The sequence below is a fragment of the Bombus pascuorum genome, chromosome 7 (genome assembly GCF_905332965.1).
Source record: "Bombus pascuorum chromosome 7, iyBomPasc1.1, whole genome shotgun sequence".
In the NCBI taxonomy this organism is placed as follows: domain Eukaryota; kingdom Metazoa; phylum Arthropoda; class Insecta; order Hymenoptera; family Apidae; genus Bombus; species Bombus pascuorum.
Window position 1 is genome coordinate 11308542 of NC_083494.1, and position 17462 is coordinate 11326003.

A 17462-nucleotide genomic window follows, 5' to 3' on the forward strand; every position below is an offset into this window, starting at 1 on the left:
TAAAGGAATTATGCAGCCAGCTTTATGAAAATGGATACTCGTTCCAGCAACACGGTCAAAGGGAAGCACGGTCTGCGAAGCCACGCATTAGCATTGAAATTCTGGCTGAGTGTAAACCAGCCAGCTATCCGATGATCCCGTAAGATTGCTTCGTCGATGGCCCCTGACCTTCTCGGATGTCTGACTCGCGCGAATTCGTACTTTATGTAAAAGGCTATTAAACGACCGAACGAATATACAAGAGAGCATTATTCGCGCGAACCGACATACCCGGTCGATTTCTCCCATCAAACGGCCTCTTCACATTCCAGTTATCGTGACACAGCGTCGCTTATCAACTGAGACACGCTCTCCGTCATCTCCGTCGAATATTTCGTAACTGGGAATTTGATCGAGGAGGAATGTCTGCCGTTGAAACGCATTAACTAGCAGGCAGTAAAAGGTAACGAATGAACGTTTGCGATCGTCATCACGCGGTAACCGAGCGAAGACGTTCGTTCCCCTTTCTACGCGTTACTTTCCTTTCCTTTCCTTTTTTTCTTCCGCTTTCTGTCGTTTCCAAGATTTATTACAGCCACTTTCGCTAGCTTTCCAACCCTGCATTTATTTCACGCGTGACCGAAAAGCCGACCCTGCGACCCTCCATGAAATACCTACAGAACCAGCCGCGTATTTACTTTAATTGGCTTACGGGAGGAAAAATTAAATACGATATCGGAAAGGGGACCATCGATATCGCGTCCATACACTCGCTTCTTCATAGACTACGCCCCTCTATTTCTCCAAAGTCCTCGTCCCACGAATTTTTGCGGTTTTACGTCGGACGTGTTTAATTACTGCCGCGATCGCGGACCACACAGTCCGCTAGTTTGTATGGTATAAAAAAAAGAAGGGGAGAGGGGGGAATAACATAAAATTCCTAACCAGGGGTGGATCGCGCGGTAGAACGAATTATAGCCCGAAATTATCGTAAAACTCGCAGCACTCCGGCGAATTCTGCCGGAGAGCGTAATTAAAAATTGCAAGCGTTAAGTGCACGCGTATATAACCGTGGATGATACCTCGCCACGCGTTCCCTATGGAGTACATCCTTGTACCCGATATCGATATCGGTAGTGAACCGATTTCTGCTGGCCAGTGTCGAATTTGCGATGGAATCACTTCGATAACTAAATCGCCGTTAATTAAAAGTACCTCGTTATTCGCCTAACAACAAGGAAAGAATAATTTCGTTTCCATTGAAATATGTGAAAATTTAATGCATCAAGAAAGAAGTCGCATATACAACGTTCTAACAAAAAAACACGAATCGCTAAACGAGAAGAGGACGATTGTTGGAGCAAGAAAACGGTATTCAAAGGAGGCAACTATAAACCAACCCTAATCGATGCACGATTCAAAGAGCCATAAGGGTCTGCGGTAGTTCGATTCGATTCCCGGCGTGTGTTTACCTTTCGTCTCGGTAACGAGGTTCCAAAATGCTCCGAGGTATTTCAAGGAATACGATTATGACACCGCAGTGCCGCCGCCGCCTCCGGAGCAGGTTGCGCGCGGCTGATTTTATCGGTACACGGGGAAACGCGTGTAAATATGCAGATAGCTACTTGGCAACTCGTGTACCCACGCTTAATGCGACCAGCCGAGTCGTAGTCGCGCGGGAAAGCACAGACAACGAACCAGAGCGAATGTGTGCAGATAGTATGGCAAGGGATGGCACGGTATTAGGGCCAGTCTGTGGTTCGTTGCCTTATTAATTGGACGCGTTTGCCCTGCAACGACGGCGTTAAAGCACCTGATGCACCAAACTATTGTTTAACATCGAGTCGTTAATTGGATCCTTCTCCGAAAACTTTCGCAATAAAGTTCCAGCGAACTTGAAACGATTTCAAATAAAATTATGATTGGTTAAGGAAATACCACTGAATCATTCGTCACACGAGATACGAGGTAAACGACGGTCGATCATCGAGTCAACAATGCTATCGAGAAGCAACGTTCATGCGCGTCTACACGATGGTTGCAAGTTCCCTCACTAGACACACATATACACATCGGTGATATTTCTGTCCCCGAAGTTCCCTAACAATACCCAGCCGATGGGACATCTGTTGACAAGAACCGATATCTAGGGACCGTGGTCGACCGATCTGACAACTATCGCCGCTATACTCGCGAGATCCAATTACGACATTCAGCCTACCATGATCCAACTGTGTCAATCATCGAGGACAACGAAAAGATCCGATTGTCCAATCAACGTGGCTGATGGTGCCAGACAAATTTAATTATCGATCGTACATTACTATTTTGCCGCGCGTTTTAACAAAATTGTACACGTTAGAGAAATGATTCGAGACCAACAAAATTCTGGCTGTAGCGATTCGGTCGCTAGCAGACAAGTTCGCCCGTTCATTTCTCGTCTCCTCGAGTTCGATAATTACCATCCTTCAGCTTTTCCCATGGCTTGCCCAGACTGTAACCCGGCTCGACGAATCTCCAGCAGACGATACTTAAGGCCGGATTCATGATTGCTTCCGCACCCAAGAGACTTAATTATCAGCCGGTCGATCCGTCGCGCGAATTTGTGCATACGTCCAAGTTCTGTGACCATCGTGCACGAACAGTCTGCATATTTCAATCCGTGCAATTACCCTGGAGGTATAACAGACACTACGATATGGCGAGGTCCTACATTAAAGCATAGAGTTGCGGTACCAATTAAATATACGGGCATTTAGAGTTGTCTAACAGATTGTAATCTTTTCAATACGACATGATTATAACACGACTAAAATATAGCGTGTACTAGAATTTTCAATAAATGGACCAAAAGGAAGTATCAGCGATATAGCGATAGAAAAAAAGTGCTAATACACCGAAACGAAAATTCCAATAATGAAAAAAAAAAAAAAAATTCAAAGGATAGTAGAACCAGCAACAGCGCAGAAACCAAAGGGAAAGTTTGTAAAATTCGATCAAACGATATCCGTGCGTAGAAAATGTGATGCGTGTTCTTGAAAAATTCATGATCGTGTTGTACACGAGGCTGGCAAAAGGCCGCTTCGTACGAGCGATGGGCAAACAAAATGCGCGTACTTCGTCAGCCATGGCTAGCTTTTCGATATGCAAAATAAATCGATCTAACCGCACGACCGGCAATAAATAAAGCAAATATAATGCATTTTCCATGGGCGATTTTCGTCGCGGTTCGTCGCGAAAAATCGAGTTGATCGTCACGCAAATTAAGCGGCGGTCGAACAGGCTTTCAATACCGTGTATGAAAATTAAATTCCCCGGATATTGTGCAACGAAAATAACGACGTACGTGTAACCAGTTTGTGCTAACAACAGGGGGGGAAGGGAGAAATTACATTTTTCCGCGTAGCGTTTACAAGGTTTAAAAACCTATGACAGTAGAAATGGGAAATTGGTTCTGTTTGGTGAAATATTGCTGATTGGGAATGGCTGAATGTCGTTTACGCGATAACTTGTCGAGAAAAGATTTAAATTTTCAAATTTGACCGTAAAAAGTAGAGTGTGCGATTCAAAATCCAGCGAGCGTTATTTCCAATAACGAAACAAGTCTCCTCTCGCCCCAGAGTTTCCTCGCGGCGGTAAAATCCAGGCATTTGCCTCAATTTTACAAGAACTTCTCAGGTGCGAGGAGTCTGGAAACCATCGAGTCGGATTGCCTGACAATCCAACGTTCGAACCATCGAGAAAGAGGGAAACGAGCCGCGAGTTCCGCGCGACAAAATCACAGCTATTCGCGCGTGTGTCGCATCGAATCGTCGTCGCGTTCACTGCTTCTTCCTGCTCGCCCTCCTACTCCACCTCTTTCTCCACTCGAGATTCGATTGTCCCGTGGACGAGGCTTTATTATCGACGCGGTAACGCCGTCATCGTCGTCCTCGCGATTGTTAGTACGATCGTCGTTATTGTTATTGCACTGTGGCTGGGTCGACGCACGAGTTGCGGCCCTCGCTCGTTTTCCGCCTCTCGACTGCCTACGTGCCCAATTCCCAATGCAATTCCGCTTGCGGACGCCCACTGGAATTATTTTCCTATCCATTTTTTACGCGTCAACCCCTGTCCACTTACTACCTAGAGAAATTCGATGGCACTCGTCGATTTAACGTCATAAGCGATAAAACGATAAAAGCTTCTCTTCTTAAAAAATTACCATATCTAAACGTTTAATGCTCAAACAGCATGGAGGCTGGATTCATTCTCAGAAGATCTCGTGCAGATTATTTCACGTTTATTACTTTCGAAGGTACCTTACGTACCATTTTATCTCTTAACCAGGTGACTGCGTTCCACGTGTATACGCGACGTCAATCCAAAACTTTATTTCGGTGCGGTTGACGCGTATACTGATTGTGTGAAATAAAAAATTGCCATTTACTATAAAAGCTTCAAAATTTTAGTGAAAGGTAATACAAATTACGTTTACTGATATGTTTCATTTATACTGCCAGTAAACCTATCGTGTATTTTATAAACAAAAGTTTAATTATTTGATTACTCTCTTTGGTGCGTGTATCGACTATTCCCCGAATTGTTTTGTGTTTTATACCAGCTTATATAACATTATACCAGTTATACTATCGGAAGCAAATCTATTTCGAAAATGTGCCGTCTGCTGGAACTCGTAAGGAGTCGCGGTACTTTGTGTGGTACCTTGCTTTGAAAAAAAGCGCACTAGAATCAAATGAATTTAAAAAATTTGTTTTTATTTTTCTTACTTATGAACGTTATTATTTTTTGGCAATTTTTAAGTTTTTAATAACAGTACCTTTTTCGACAACAGATTGTTAATTTTTTATCGAATAAAAATGTAATCCTCCCTCGTTTTGCTGTGCTTTTTTCGTAAAATTTATGATAGGAGCATTTACCCTGCGTTCGACGTGTATACTCGTCATTGCTCGATTTTAACTACGCACCCCGTAAGAGATTTTTGAAACGAAATTCCGCAGTTAACAGGTTAAGTAAATTTTATTATCACGTTAAGCCAAACGTTATCCTTTTTTTAATTTTATCCTCATAAAATAAGAAACTCGACATCGTAGACAGATATAGGAAATTTAAACGCGTTAAATATACGGGACACGTGCAATGTTCGGAAATATGCAAAATATTAAAGGTAAATCTCTATGTATTTAGGTTCCACTTCTTGTATCCGTAAAAATTTGAATTTGTCTAACCGTGGACAGCCTAGCTATAGCAATAACCCAGTCCCCGTTAGACGAAGGTTAAACAGTCGAATTAATTATCGCGTTTCTACCAGAACAACTCTAGCCGATTTCAAATTCTAATCCGATAAACCGCCTATCTCGATGCGACTGTTCGCCCGTTTCCAAATTAATGCATAACACATGACGTTTCCCTGGAAGAGATCACGATGATGGAAATTCCGTCCAGGCAAATTTACCAGGCTGGCGACGTGGCGCGCTCGGAATCACGCGTTTTGCGATTCGCCGAGCGGAAAAAGGTCAACCGGATTGTTAATCGCGATCTGGTCGTTAGGTTGATGTAATTGATTGATCCGCGCCGCTAATAGGAGCGCGATGAATTATATGATCGCGGCCGTCCTCTCCGACATTGTCCGACGACCGCGAATATAACGCGGCGCCGCTAACGAAATTTTCATCGTCGGAAATTAATTCGCGAACGGCTCGCCGCCGATGATCATCCTCCATGCGGGAAATTGAGTTATCGATTTTTATAGAAACGAGGCCTGTGTCGCGCGCGTGTCCCGTTTCGCGTCCACACCTCGACGAAATCGTAAGGAGACGAAGGATTCACGAGGACAGTAAAGAACTTTCGTTCGTTCCCGTGCCGAAATCGGGAAGCCCGAAAGAGAAATCTCGCCTTATCTTTCACGGCCTATTTTTACGATTCTCAGTTGGGAAAAATTCAAACGGCGTGACCTGCTTTGAATAAGTAATGCGTCCTGGAATGGTCGATCCTCGGGAATTTGCTTCGTTTTCCGTCGATCTCCAATCCCCGTTCCCTCTTCGGGATTTTTATAGACGCGTGTCGCTCGCATGATTAATTTTCGCGTTCCTCTCTCTCTCTCTCTTTTCTTTTCCCTCTCGCTGTCATAGGGCGAGGTAGAGACGATGGATAAATATGTTTGAATAAAGTTAGGGAGTCAGGGAAGAAGAACAGGTGTCCAGAAAACGGTAAAGAAGGAAAAAGTTTGAAAGAAGCGGTGGAAGCGAATTAATCCGGCCCCTCGGGCGCTTACAGGTTGTCGCTTCTTAAACAAACAATTAATACAAAGAGGCTGAAGGTGGTCAGGGCCGAGGGTGAACCGTAAGTAGGTTTCACCGCGATAATTTCGACGATGATGACCGTAATAATGGCAACAGTGAGCGAAAAGAAATTTTGCCGGAGGTGGAACAGGGTACAACAGGTAGTATCCCTCTCAAAGACACTTTTTTTTTAGAAACTTTGATAAAAGACGAATGAAACAGAGAACTCGGTAAGTCCAAGCCTTTTTACGAACAATTTTAGGACATTGCTATGCACGTTTTTACTGCGTGTCGATGGAACGTTTCACGGAAGATCGATGTATCCGAGGAAAGTTGAAGGAGAACGAGCCAGGAGGAGGATTAAAGTAATTTTCTGCTGCTTGGCGTACAGTTCGTTGACACCGCGAAAACTTGCCTGCTCGTTGAAGGAAAATTGTGGAAGTTGAAATTGGAAGTTGAATTAGATTTAACTTTGAAAGTCCATCCGGTGGCAAGTCAGCGCGCGGCAAAATAGCCGAAAGTGACAATTTCCTTCTTTCGGTCACCAGCCGGGAAACATCGTGGAACTAGTTTCTCTCCTGCTTCCCTAATCCCGGCTTTTCTTTGAACCTCGTCTACCTGTCAGTCTAACTGAAATATCCGGCGCAAATTGCATCGCGTAAATTGGGCGCAACGTCTTTCGAAAAGCATACGTTTAAGGATGATGAACCGGTAGTTGATTATTCTTACGATTGTTGTGGAACCCCCTTAACAAAGACAAAGCGCTTTACATCTTCGTTAATGACGTTTCAAAGAGCTGATCCAACGAATTGCAGAGACTCGATAGACCCGCGACGCTGGTTCGTGATATAGAAGACCGTTCCGACCACCCTGCAATATTAACACTCGTCTGTCTCTCGTGCTAGAAGCGTCTTCTTACGTCTCATCCTCCTTTCCAATTATCTCTAACCCAATCTACCTCGTAAAAGAAAACCGGTTGCTCGTCGGTCGTTCGTTTATTAATGCAGGCTCGTCGATCCTCGTGAATAATAATCTATCCGGTCGCGTACATGAATCGACGTTATTAATTAATAGAATCGATATGGAAACTGATAACGCGGTGAACGTGACGAATCTAGGTCAACGGTGCGATGTGTCGCCCGCTACGGCCACGTAATTTTCTTGCCGTTCTGCTCTCGAGGGAGCGTCGACCGTGTTGTACCCTTTTCCGCTCGAAATAATTAATATACAAGGCACGAGAGAGCGATCCGTAGGCGGTGGGATTTCGGCCCAAGGAAAGCTCTTTCCGAGGGTGGTCGGCGAAGCCCATGAAGTGCTAATGTGCTTCCGTAAAGACCTGCACGCTACCTCGGCCCGGACCGGTTCATAAAAAATGCACGCGTTCTTGGAGTTTGCCTTTCTCGCGAACCGTGCCCTACCGCTTCGGAGTGTTCGCGACTTTAACCGAAGGGGAAACGTTAAGGAGATCCGTTGAATATAATTTACAACGCGAGATGTAAAGAGCAATACGGAGTGGCACAAAGATAAAGCGTAACGTTAAACTTTGACGCTTGAGAAGAAAACTCAGAGACGATAGAAAAATTCTACGGTGGATTACAGTGACGTCCCATTCATATATCGTATATCGTAGAAAAACTTGCCCGATCAAACGCGAAAGGAATCGGTTTCTATTCTTCGTCAAACGTTGAAAGAAACGCGATTCGTGATGCGTATCGTTATCGAGAAACGTATCATTCGCAAGAAGGAGGGAGCGGATTCGCGTGACGGTTTTTCCAAGGGAAATGGTATTAATCGAACACGGTGGCGAGCGTGTAGCATGGTTCCCTCCGACCGGCGTTCTTTTTCGTTCACGCGACACCATCGGCCCGCCATAAATTCGTCGGGGCACAAAGAGAAACGAAACTCAAGAAGGCGCACGATGCTTTATGTCTCGCATCACGCGACCCACCGATAACATTAACGAACCAATCCCAACCTCGTGCCTTTCCCCGACCGTTTTCCACCCTTCTCAGAAAACGCCGCGGGGTGAAAGTTATCGTTTCGGCCGACTGCTCTCGCGTTCTTCTGTTCGCTCGCCCTTTCTTACTTCAACCAACCCCTTTTCGACTGCTTAAACCCTAACGAATCCGCTGGCCTTCTTCTCCCTGTTTGGCCCACTTTTCTCTGTCGCGTGGCTTTTCTGGTCGCTCGTGTTCGTTCAACGCGTTGCGGTTTTTGCGTTGCCCCTTCGTCGAGCGAACGAGCGTAATCATCGTCAACCTGTCTCGTAATCATCCTCTGCGTGCCCTCCTTGGGGATGGAACGTGGCTCATACACGCGGCCGGGGATGCGAATCGTGAACTTCACAGGCGCGATTAACCTTTCGTGGTTGGATTCGCTGATTAAAAGTCGCTCCTTTTCGGGGGAGAATAAATGTTTTTGTTTCGTGACGAATCGGTATCTCGCCGGCCATAGCCAGTCGTAATTCGTAAACGTCTGACGCTGCTAGGAGGTCGATCTATCGCGAAGATCCATCGCAGGTTTTCGAAACTTTAGAAAAGCCTAGAAGATATTGCAGGACCCGTTTATCGAAGTATAACGAGGTTAAAGGAGAACAGAGCGCAATAGATTTGTGAAATCGCGGTTCATAAGGAACGATCAGTTCGTGGAGTGTTCGCCTCTCTGTCTCTTCACTCGACGTAGCCACTGCCCGAGATCGATTCGATTTGAATTCCAACCATACCACGGCGCACTCGACGTTGAATACCACCGCACAGACGTTTTCATTTAGCCGCGGGGCCAACTTCTTTTTTCCCGCTTTAATTCCCCGACCCCTTTTCCTGCTGCCTGTGTTCGCGTCACCTGTTCGCTTTCAACGAAAGCTGAAGTACGCACGAGCTCCCATAACGAATGCATCCTCTCGTAGCCGTGTAACGGCTCGATAACGATCGACTCTTGCATTGCGAGTTATATACCTAGCTTTCTCATACCCTCGCACCGTCGTCAGCGAGGCGTCGCTCCTTTCCTCCACGGAGCTGTTTCTCCATCGAAACTTGAAAAACTTCCCGTTGTCGGTCGAGTCGAACGAAATCCACGAGAATCTGGAACGTTCTCCTTTAACACGAGATTCGGGAGAAATCTGTTAGCTTCCCAAGGAACATCGGTAGCGGCCCTGCCATCTAACAGACCGTTTGATCTTTCGCTAGTCACCTCGTCGTTCGCTAAAAGATTCACGAGAACGCTCGCCCTGACAGCGAGTTTCGTTCAACGGTTTGCTATTCATGGTGTCGGCTGTATTCACGAAGGAAAGGAAGGGTCCTTCTCCCTCTTCCTCTCTCTTCTTAGGAGAAGACGAAACATCACCGGAACACGCGCAGTCCCGACGACGGCAAGCCACGATTTTCATAAGCCCTTATTGCCGTGTTCGTTGCCGAATCGCGGGCACAACGAGCTAAGGGTGAAAGGGAAGAGAAAACGGGAGAAAAGGAGAGCTTAAGCGTTGACGACAGTTTGAGAGATTCTCCTGGTATCCCGTTTGCGGCTAATGTACCGCCCTTACCCTCCATCACAGACGTTCTTTCTTCTCGAGTCTAGCCGCGACTTTAACGCCAGAGGAAATCCGCGCCTACCCCGTCGCGAGGAACGTTTCTGCGTACCTTCGCTCCGACACCGTACCTCCTTTCTTGCTCTCGTACTTTTCTTCTCATCTTTTTCTCCTCTTCCCTCCTTTCGTACTTCCTCCCTCTTGATTTTCCCCCTTTTTTTTTCGCTCTCTCTCAACGCCAGATGCTACTAACTGCACCCTTCTGATGAGATCCTCCTGTAGGCTGCCTGTTCAGCTTCTTTCCAGCGAACCGTCTTCGCGAGGAAGGGCTGAATTCTCACGCACGCGGCCCCTTCCAGCACGTAGACCAGCCCTGGATCGAACGTCTCGTGCGCTCGTTCGACGCCCTTTGCCCTCGCTATCTGCTCCGCCACCCCCGTGTTTGCGGTTGTTTGCGTCGCCAACCGCTTCGTCGAGCGCTCTGCTGCCTTTCATCACGGTGATTGGGTCGCGAGTGCCGTTGCTTATCGGCGGCAAAGTTGCTCGGAATAATTGGAGGACTCCCATTTGCTCTCCCCTGCCTTTTGTCGCTATTCGCTGCTGGCTCGTCCCGTCGAATCTACGACTTGCGTTCCGACGCCGCTATAAATGCATCTGCGTTCTATTATTTACCAATCAACCATGATACATCGACTAGTCGTTAACACTCGTACGCTCCGTGGCCGTATACATCAGCGATGCTAAAGCATGCGCCGCGTTCCAACGCAGTGTTGCAACGCCGCAGCAGCCCTCGCAGCAGATGGTTTCGCACGTTTCACCGTGTCAATTACCAGCAACGATGAATCGTTCTCTCGTTAACGGCGAGAGGAGGAACGACACGATAAATGCTCCGGTTATTTGATCGGTGCCGAGGCCCTTATTGTATAAACAGTTTTGCCGCGGAATAAATTGTGCTGCGGGGAAAAGGGGCGATAGTGGCCGAGCGAGCCGGGGAATTTTCGACGATATAACACGCGCGAATACGGAAGGTTTTGCCTGGTGCACGCGCGGCGAAACAACGCAGGCGTCGCTGTGCTCGGGCACTCGGTGATTAATTAAAACGGAGGTTAATATACGGGTCGAGGCGCGGCTTTAAGAGCAATTCATACTGTCCCGAGGGGTCAACCACGGAATACTTTTTAGCCGGTTCCACGGTAGAGAGAGTCAACGAGCGAGTCTGATTCTCTGCCCGGTTTAATGGGCCACCCTGCTAATTCCAAGAAGACTTAAATCACGGCTGCGTATCGAATGAATTACCCATTATTTTCGTAAATAGTCGCCGCTCGCGCGCCGGACGGACACGACGTTTTTGCGTCGCTCATGAGTCTTCTGGGACACTAGCGTCCAGCTTCCTCCGAAGACGAGTCGATGTACGGCAGTAAAAATACTACCCAACAGTCGTGATCCCTTACTGTGACGATAGACACAGAATATAATAAAGTAGAGTAGAATATAGTATTTCGATTCAATTTAGATGTAAACGTTCAAATTCGAGTATTCGTAATTTGAATGAAAAAATTCAAAAATTTTGAGATCTCGCATCGAGCTGAAAAATCTTTCGCGGGGAAATCAATTCTCGGGGTGAAAATGTAGAAATATCTGCGTGTCGGTGGAGGAGCGGCGCGTATCAATCTTTGACGGATCAAGCAAGTTTTGTGGCACCGCTTGAGTCCGTGGTATCCATTAAACTCTCGTCAGGCAAGCATCCACGCGTCGAGCTATGGACTTAACCAAGTTTGATGGAAGTTTTCCCGCTGGAAGGAAAATTAGATGACGCGAGATATCGCGGCCCCTCTTTCCTTTCGGCTTACCAGCGAACTGCTTCTTGATTCCTCGTGCCTGCTGACGCCAGATTATGAATATTTCATTTTTTCCTCGACACGGTAGACGCATCTATGCTCCTCGAGACCCAACATTCACCTCGATGGACACGAAGCGTTCATTGTTTGCGGACAATACGCGCTCCGGAGTAGCTTTATCGGTGTCCCGACGACTCGCTTCGTAGGATGGCTCCGAACGTGTCGGATCGTCGTTTTCTCTGCTGTCTAAATAAATTCCCTGTGGAAAAGAATTATTTAAAAATATATTTTGCATACAACGATGGTGATGAATTATTAGTAAACTTAATTTCTCAAAATTTACTAAAATAGCGCCGTTTCGTCACGATGATCTCGCTGTAGAATCTAGAGATACTAACTGATTTTCTTTTCTCTGTTGCAGCTCTCGGAGCTCGAGCAGCGGGTGTTGGAAGCGGAGGGCCGAGCCGACGAGGCGGAGGACAAGGTGAGAATAAATTTTCCAGTCGCGATCGTTTCGTCATCTCGAAGAGATTTCTCCTCCTCTGCGCTTTTCGCTCAAGAACACCGATCATCCTTTCGATTCTCGGCTCGTTAACGTTTCCTTCAGGTCGTAAACATCGATTCAGGCCGTTGAGAGAAATCGAAACGCTGCTGGTAAATCGGTTTCGTCTCACGGCATCGTAGCTCACGAACGTCCAATCGATTCGGTGTAAATGATTGCGCTGCAGCTCTGCTATTAACGGAACGCCAGTGTCGTTGGTTAATGCTCGACCAACTGGCCCGAAGACACCAAGGATAAATAATTAATTTAGCGAGTGGTAACGACGTTCCTAGCAAGTCCTACCGTCCGCTTTAATGACTCGCCTCCATCAGGCCAGTATTTTATATACCGAGTGTTCCGTTATAATTCACTCTCCGCTATAGCCTTATTAGCTTATCTAAAAATCATATTTTAGAGGGTGAAATTAGAGCGCCGCTTTTTCTTTCGATCGTTCAACGAAATGGAGAAATTATACAATAAGATTTATAGATAATTTTGTGTAATCGATAGAGCGGCATAAGAGAGAGTTGCATTGCAGCTATGCACGCCCTTTGACCTTTACAGAACCTTGTCCCTGAGTTTCTGCCGGAGATCCTGACTTTTAATCGGGCCGTGAAACATTAAATTCAGTGAACCAGGTTAATTAGAAGTTCGTGCATAAGTTGTGAAGCCGAACATACGCGGAATGGAGTCGTATCTTAATGGACGGATGTTCCACGTGTCTGATCTTCCATCTACCAGTGTAGATAGGAACATCGAATAGTCTCCTCTCATCGACAAGAGACTTGTTAAGTGAATATTTAAATATCGTAAATGCGGTTAACTGTTATTTAGCTTTATCACGCTTCGCAACGTGAGCGATCAAACGGCGAACTTTCACGTGAAAATATCGATACTGCGTTACCGACTAGATAACCAACTGTTCGAGGGTGCACCTGGAAACTCACCGACTATCGTCTCTACCGAGTTTCGCATCGATTTTTTCCCCCAACCTTGCAACCCGGTTGCCTGGTCTTTACCGACGGATACTCAAATTTTCATAAACCATCCGGCCCTGACTTTGTACCAACCGTGGGCAATCGCATTTCGGAACTTTACGACTTTGCATACGATGTTTCGATAAATCGATCCTTTGAGATACCAGCTCACCGATTCGTTTGCTCTGTTTTCTTTAATCCACGTTAATTCCCTTTTGATACCAAAGAAAGAAGACGTGGATCGATTCGGAACGTTATTCACGAAACATTGACAGCAATCTTTGAATTAATCTTCAAATTCTGTCTTCGTGAATTCTTCAAAAATCTACCAAAAAAGGGAATCGTATAATTTGCAAAATAACGACGTCGAACCGAAAATTTTACTTTACCCTGGAAGTAAAGAGAATTCGGGAGTAAAAGTTCGGTCGGTACACCGGAGGATCCGGGTGTCAGGGCGCATGTTACGTCGCATTGATTTTTGCGTTTGGCTGGCGAGAGAGACGGGGACCACGAGAACGGGAGAAAGACGACCAGCTGAAACCGCTGATGGACGAACGAGGAGAGCGCGAGAGGCAAGAAGAGCAAAGAGAGAGAAAGAGAGAGAAGAGCGACAATATGGCCGTACGACCGGCCGGCAAGACCGTCGTTTTGTTATGACCTCGAAATTCGGCCAAAAAGTCGGGCGTTCGTGAACCACGTGCATCCGGTGCCGGTGCCGGCGGTAGATCTTCCGCGATCGTTCTTGCCCTCGATCCTTGGTGCACCCCTCGATCGTGACTGGGAGAATCGGTCGAGACAGCGTCGTCGACGAACCAGCGCGTTCTTGAAAATTATGGAGACCGGCAGGTGACACCGATGAAAGGTAAAAACCCCTTTGACACGAGTCACCACACACACTGTCTTTTAAATTCAAACATCTCATCCATTTTTTCCTTATAGCTATTGATTTTGACGTTTAATCGAGTTTCATAGCTACGAGGTCATGGTTGACGAAGCCATTCTTCGCAGTTGTTCTTCTTGATTCTTTAGTCTTGTTCGGCTCGAGAAGATCGTGCGTAGTTTGTAGTTCGACTTGCTCCTTTCGATGTTGATACTATGTTTAACTATCCTACGGATGAATTCTTAACGAACTCTGTTTCTATCAAGAAAGGGGATTCATCGTAGCGTTTTAGGTGAACAGCGATTTATATTATATTCATCGTAGTGTTCGAGAAATGTTCTTGATTGTGGTCATTGTAAGGACAATGTCTAGACGAGTGTCTTGGTGCTCAGTATAGATGCAGGTTTATCAGTGTGTTCGATCAAGATTGAATCCAAGCAGATCTAGGAGTGCGTGGACACGAAGCGTCGCGAGGGTAGAAACGAGAGACGAAGAGCGTCTTAGCGGACGCGGGTCGACTTAACGACCCGCTTTGACGGGACGTGTCGCGTATAGAATTGGCGTGCAGCCAATTCATGAGTAATCCACGTTTCCCGTGAGCTGCCGCGCAAGCAAACAAAATAAAGGTACTTACGCGCAGTCGTTGCTTTCTTACTCCCCGCGTACAGTTCCCCTTTAAATATTTCAAAGCAGCCGTGGCGCCGGACTTGTTCCGATGTTGCTGTTTCTCTACGATGAAGCCCCTGTTTCGAACGTCGATTCCCCGAATCTGCCCTTTGAGAACAGGGTTCTTAAAGTCACCGTAGAATCGCAGCTTTCTCCGTCGTGCGATCCAGGTCGCTTAATCTCTAGGGTTTCGGTATCTCTCTCGCTGGGCTTGAGTCATAGGGATGTAACGCCTGATTTCGTTGCGCGTTGCTATCTTTAGTCTTGACGATGTGATATTCGAATTTGAGTTATTTGGAATAAAGTATCGCAAGTAAAATAAAATTATACAGTTCACAGGTCGTTCGTGGCAAAACATAAATAACGACAAATTGTCAGATAAATTTAGAGAACAGTGTTTGTAACTATACCTTGTGCTTGCTTGTCACGAGTGGAATACGATTATAATATCTGCAAACATTCTTGGTAACTGATAAATACCGCGGATATATATTTATACAACTTCGTAATTTTACTAAAATAATTGAAAAAATAAGACTCGAGCAAAAGATTGTTTTATCTATGAAATATCGTAAATGACACACTATACTTTGGATACCTTAGATATCTTTACATATTACGCGTGCAAATCGGCGATGTACTTACAAAGAAACGACAAACGAGGTTCATCGTGTATCTTGCAAATATTTCTGTCGCTACGTCTTTGAAAAACGTTCTTTTCAAACTTACCGTCAACCGTGGACTATACTTTTTCTGGAAGAACTCGCGTCTAGCTCCACTCGAGCCTCAAAATTCCGATCTTCTCAGTCTCTTGCAATTCCTCGTTAACGCGGAGGTCGCGCGATATACGCGGAATAGCGGACAATGTCGAGCCCTTCTCGGTCGACGACGCGTTTCTCACGCGTTCGTCGGTCGTTGATCCATTTAGCCAGCCGCAGTCGTAGTCGTCTGTTCCCTTTTTTTTTCCGCGGCTCGTTCCCCCCGACGATCGCAGTTGAATGAATGTTTCTACATGTACATGCACGTTAACGGGCTGCTTTTGGCGGGAAGCCAACGCGATTCGACGATGCATCCGTGAGAGGTGATACCGCTTTGTCGCGTGTACGCGCACGTGCGTCGAACCACCATGAAAAGATAAGGGGGCCAGCCTCTCGGCTCGTCCCATAGAACCCGCTATGATTCGTACGTCCCCTTCGCCAACGAAAACAAAGTGGCCCTTTGCCATTGAAAGGTCCCTGTAAGCTTTCCAACGCATACGAACGATTTTGTTCAAGAAGCTTGTAATACCATGGATTTAGGTTATTAGACGTGGGATCGGATCTGCCACATAGTACCCTGAATGGATCGATCTAATTTTCATGAAACGTTATTGCGATCTTCTATCAAGAAGGTGGTAAACCGAGGGGAAAAAAAGGAAGACGTAAGACAATGCAAACGGCAACAGACGTGACGTTTCTGTAGATCAGCGGATGGGATTAGATTATTCCAGCCAGCAGCTATTTCTAGTTTCGCAGTATTTCGCTTTCAGGGTTGTGCCTCCGGAGACGCAACACGAATCGATAAATCTTCGGATAGAGTTCAAACGTCCGCAGAAGTCGTTCGATCGAATGATAAACTCGCCGTAGCCGGTCATTGTCTCTGAATTAAACAGCTCCGACTCGACTGCCAAGTCTGCCTTCCTCTGTTTCCCTATTGAAATCCAATGAACCGAGTAGCATTGAAAAAGACAAAGAGTTTCACGGACCATTTGATTCCTTGGAGATAGCCAATTTCTAAATACAATCTCCTTTAAAAGTGAGAAATCGCAGAACTGCTGTACCACCCGCTAGATATAATTGAAAGCCAGCAACCGTGAATCCTACGATCCTCGACGACGAATCAACTTTCTGCGTTCAGAAGTCGACAACCGGAAGGCTCGTCCCTCCCATACAGCGATCAGTGTCGCTATGAGACACTCCGTGGACGATCGTTCATCGCAGAACGTGTCGCGTGGTGACGACAGGCGCAGGCCTGCGAGATACAAACGTGGAGCAGATCGATAAATCTCAAGACGTAGAGCCAACGTGGAACGTGTTCGCGATCGGGCTGTCGCGTATTCATCGGTTTCCCTCCGACCTGGGCGGTGTTAGAGGCTGCAAATCGGCAGAAAGCCTAAGGAAGGAGCCGCCGTCTGTCGTCTACTGTCAGGCCGACGTACTTGCCTGAGGGGTGGCGTGTGTGCACACGAGGACCTCTACGAATTCTGCCATTGGCTGCGAGCCAACGTGACTCATCGGCCGCAGGAAAGGCCGAAGAGTTTACGTGCATTAGTTTCGTTCAGTTCGGTTCGATCATCGGCATCGTGCGCACCCTTATCCCCATAGTTTATCCCCCGAGACTCGTTCGAGTTGCGGTTACGAGGCAAGGGAAATCTCGTATCCTGGTTCGCTGTTTGTGGGAGTGTCCTCGAGAATCGAGCAAGAGCCCTCGAGGAGAGGAACGAAGGGTTTAAAGGGGTCATTGGTCGATTCTGATTAGCTCGCGATCGGCTATCATGGCCACTCGTAACCTGGGTAAGGAACCATCTAATATCGTATTTTTTAAACGTTCGGTAGCATACGATTTCTTGGGAAAAGTTGGTGGAAAAACAAGAATCGAACGTACGATCGTAGTATCGCGAGTCGAATAAATCGTATCGGGGGTGTAGAGTAACGATGCGGCACGTGGCCAGATGAGATTTACAGTGAAATGGGCCAATGTGCTGGCTCGGTGTGAAAGAGTGATCGAATATCTGGAAC

At 46.5% G+C, this 17462-nt stretch overlaps 1 protein-coding gene across 11 annotated transcripts in view; it reads left to right on the forward strand.

The window, feature by feature from the left end:
* The window catches only part of LOC132908754 (uncharacterized protein CG43867), a 98453-nt gene that overhangs the window by 70700 nt on the left and 10291 nt on the right, over positions 1-17462 (forward strand). For 10 of the 11 annotated variants that reach the window (XM_060963036.1, XM_060963034.1, XM_060963035.1 and 7 more), the window contains one exon: positions 12043-12105. In XM_060963036.1, the coding sequence (XP_060819019.1) occupies positions 12043-12105 (63 nt within the window). Of the gene's footprint in view, positions 1-12042; positions 12106-13722; positions 14002-17462 lie in introns of those variants that run through there. The other variant, XM_060963045.1, reaches the window with a different exon arrangement.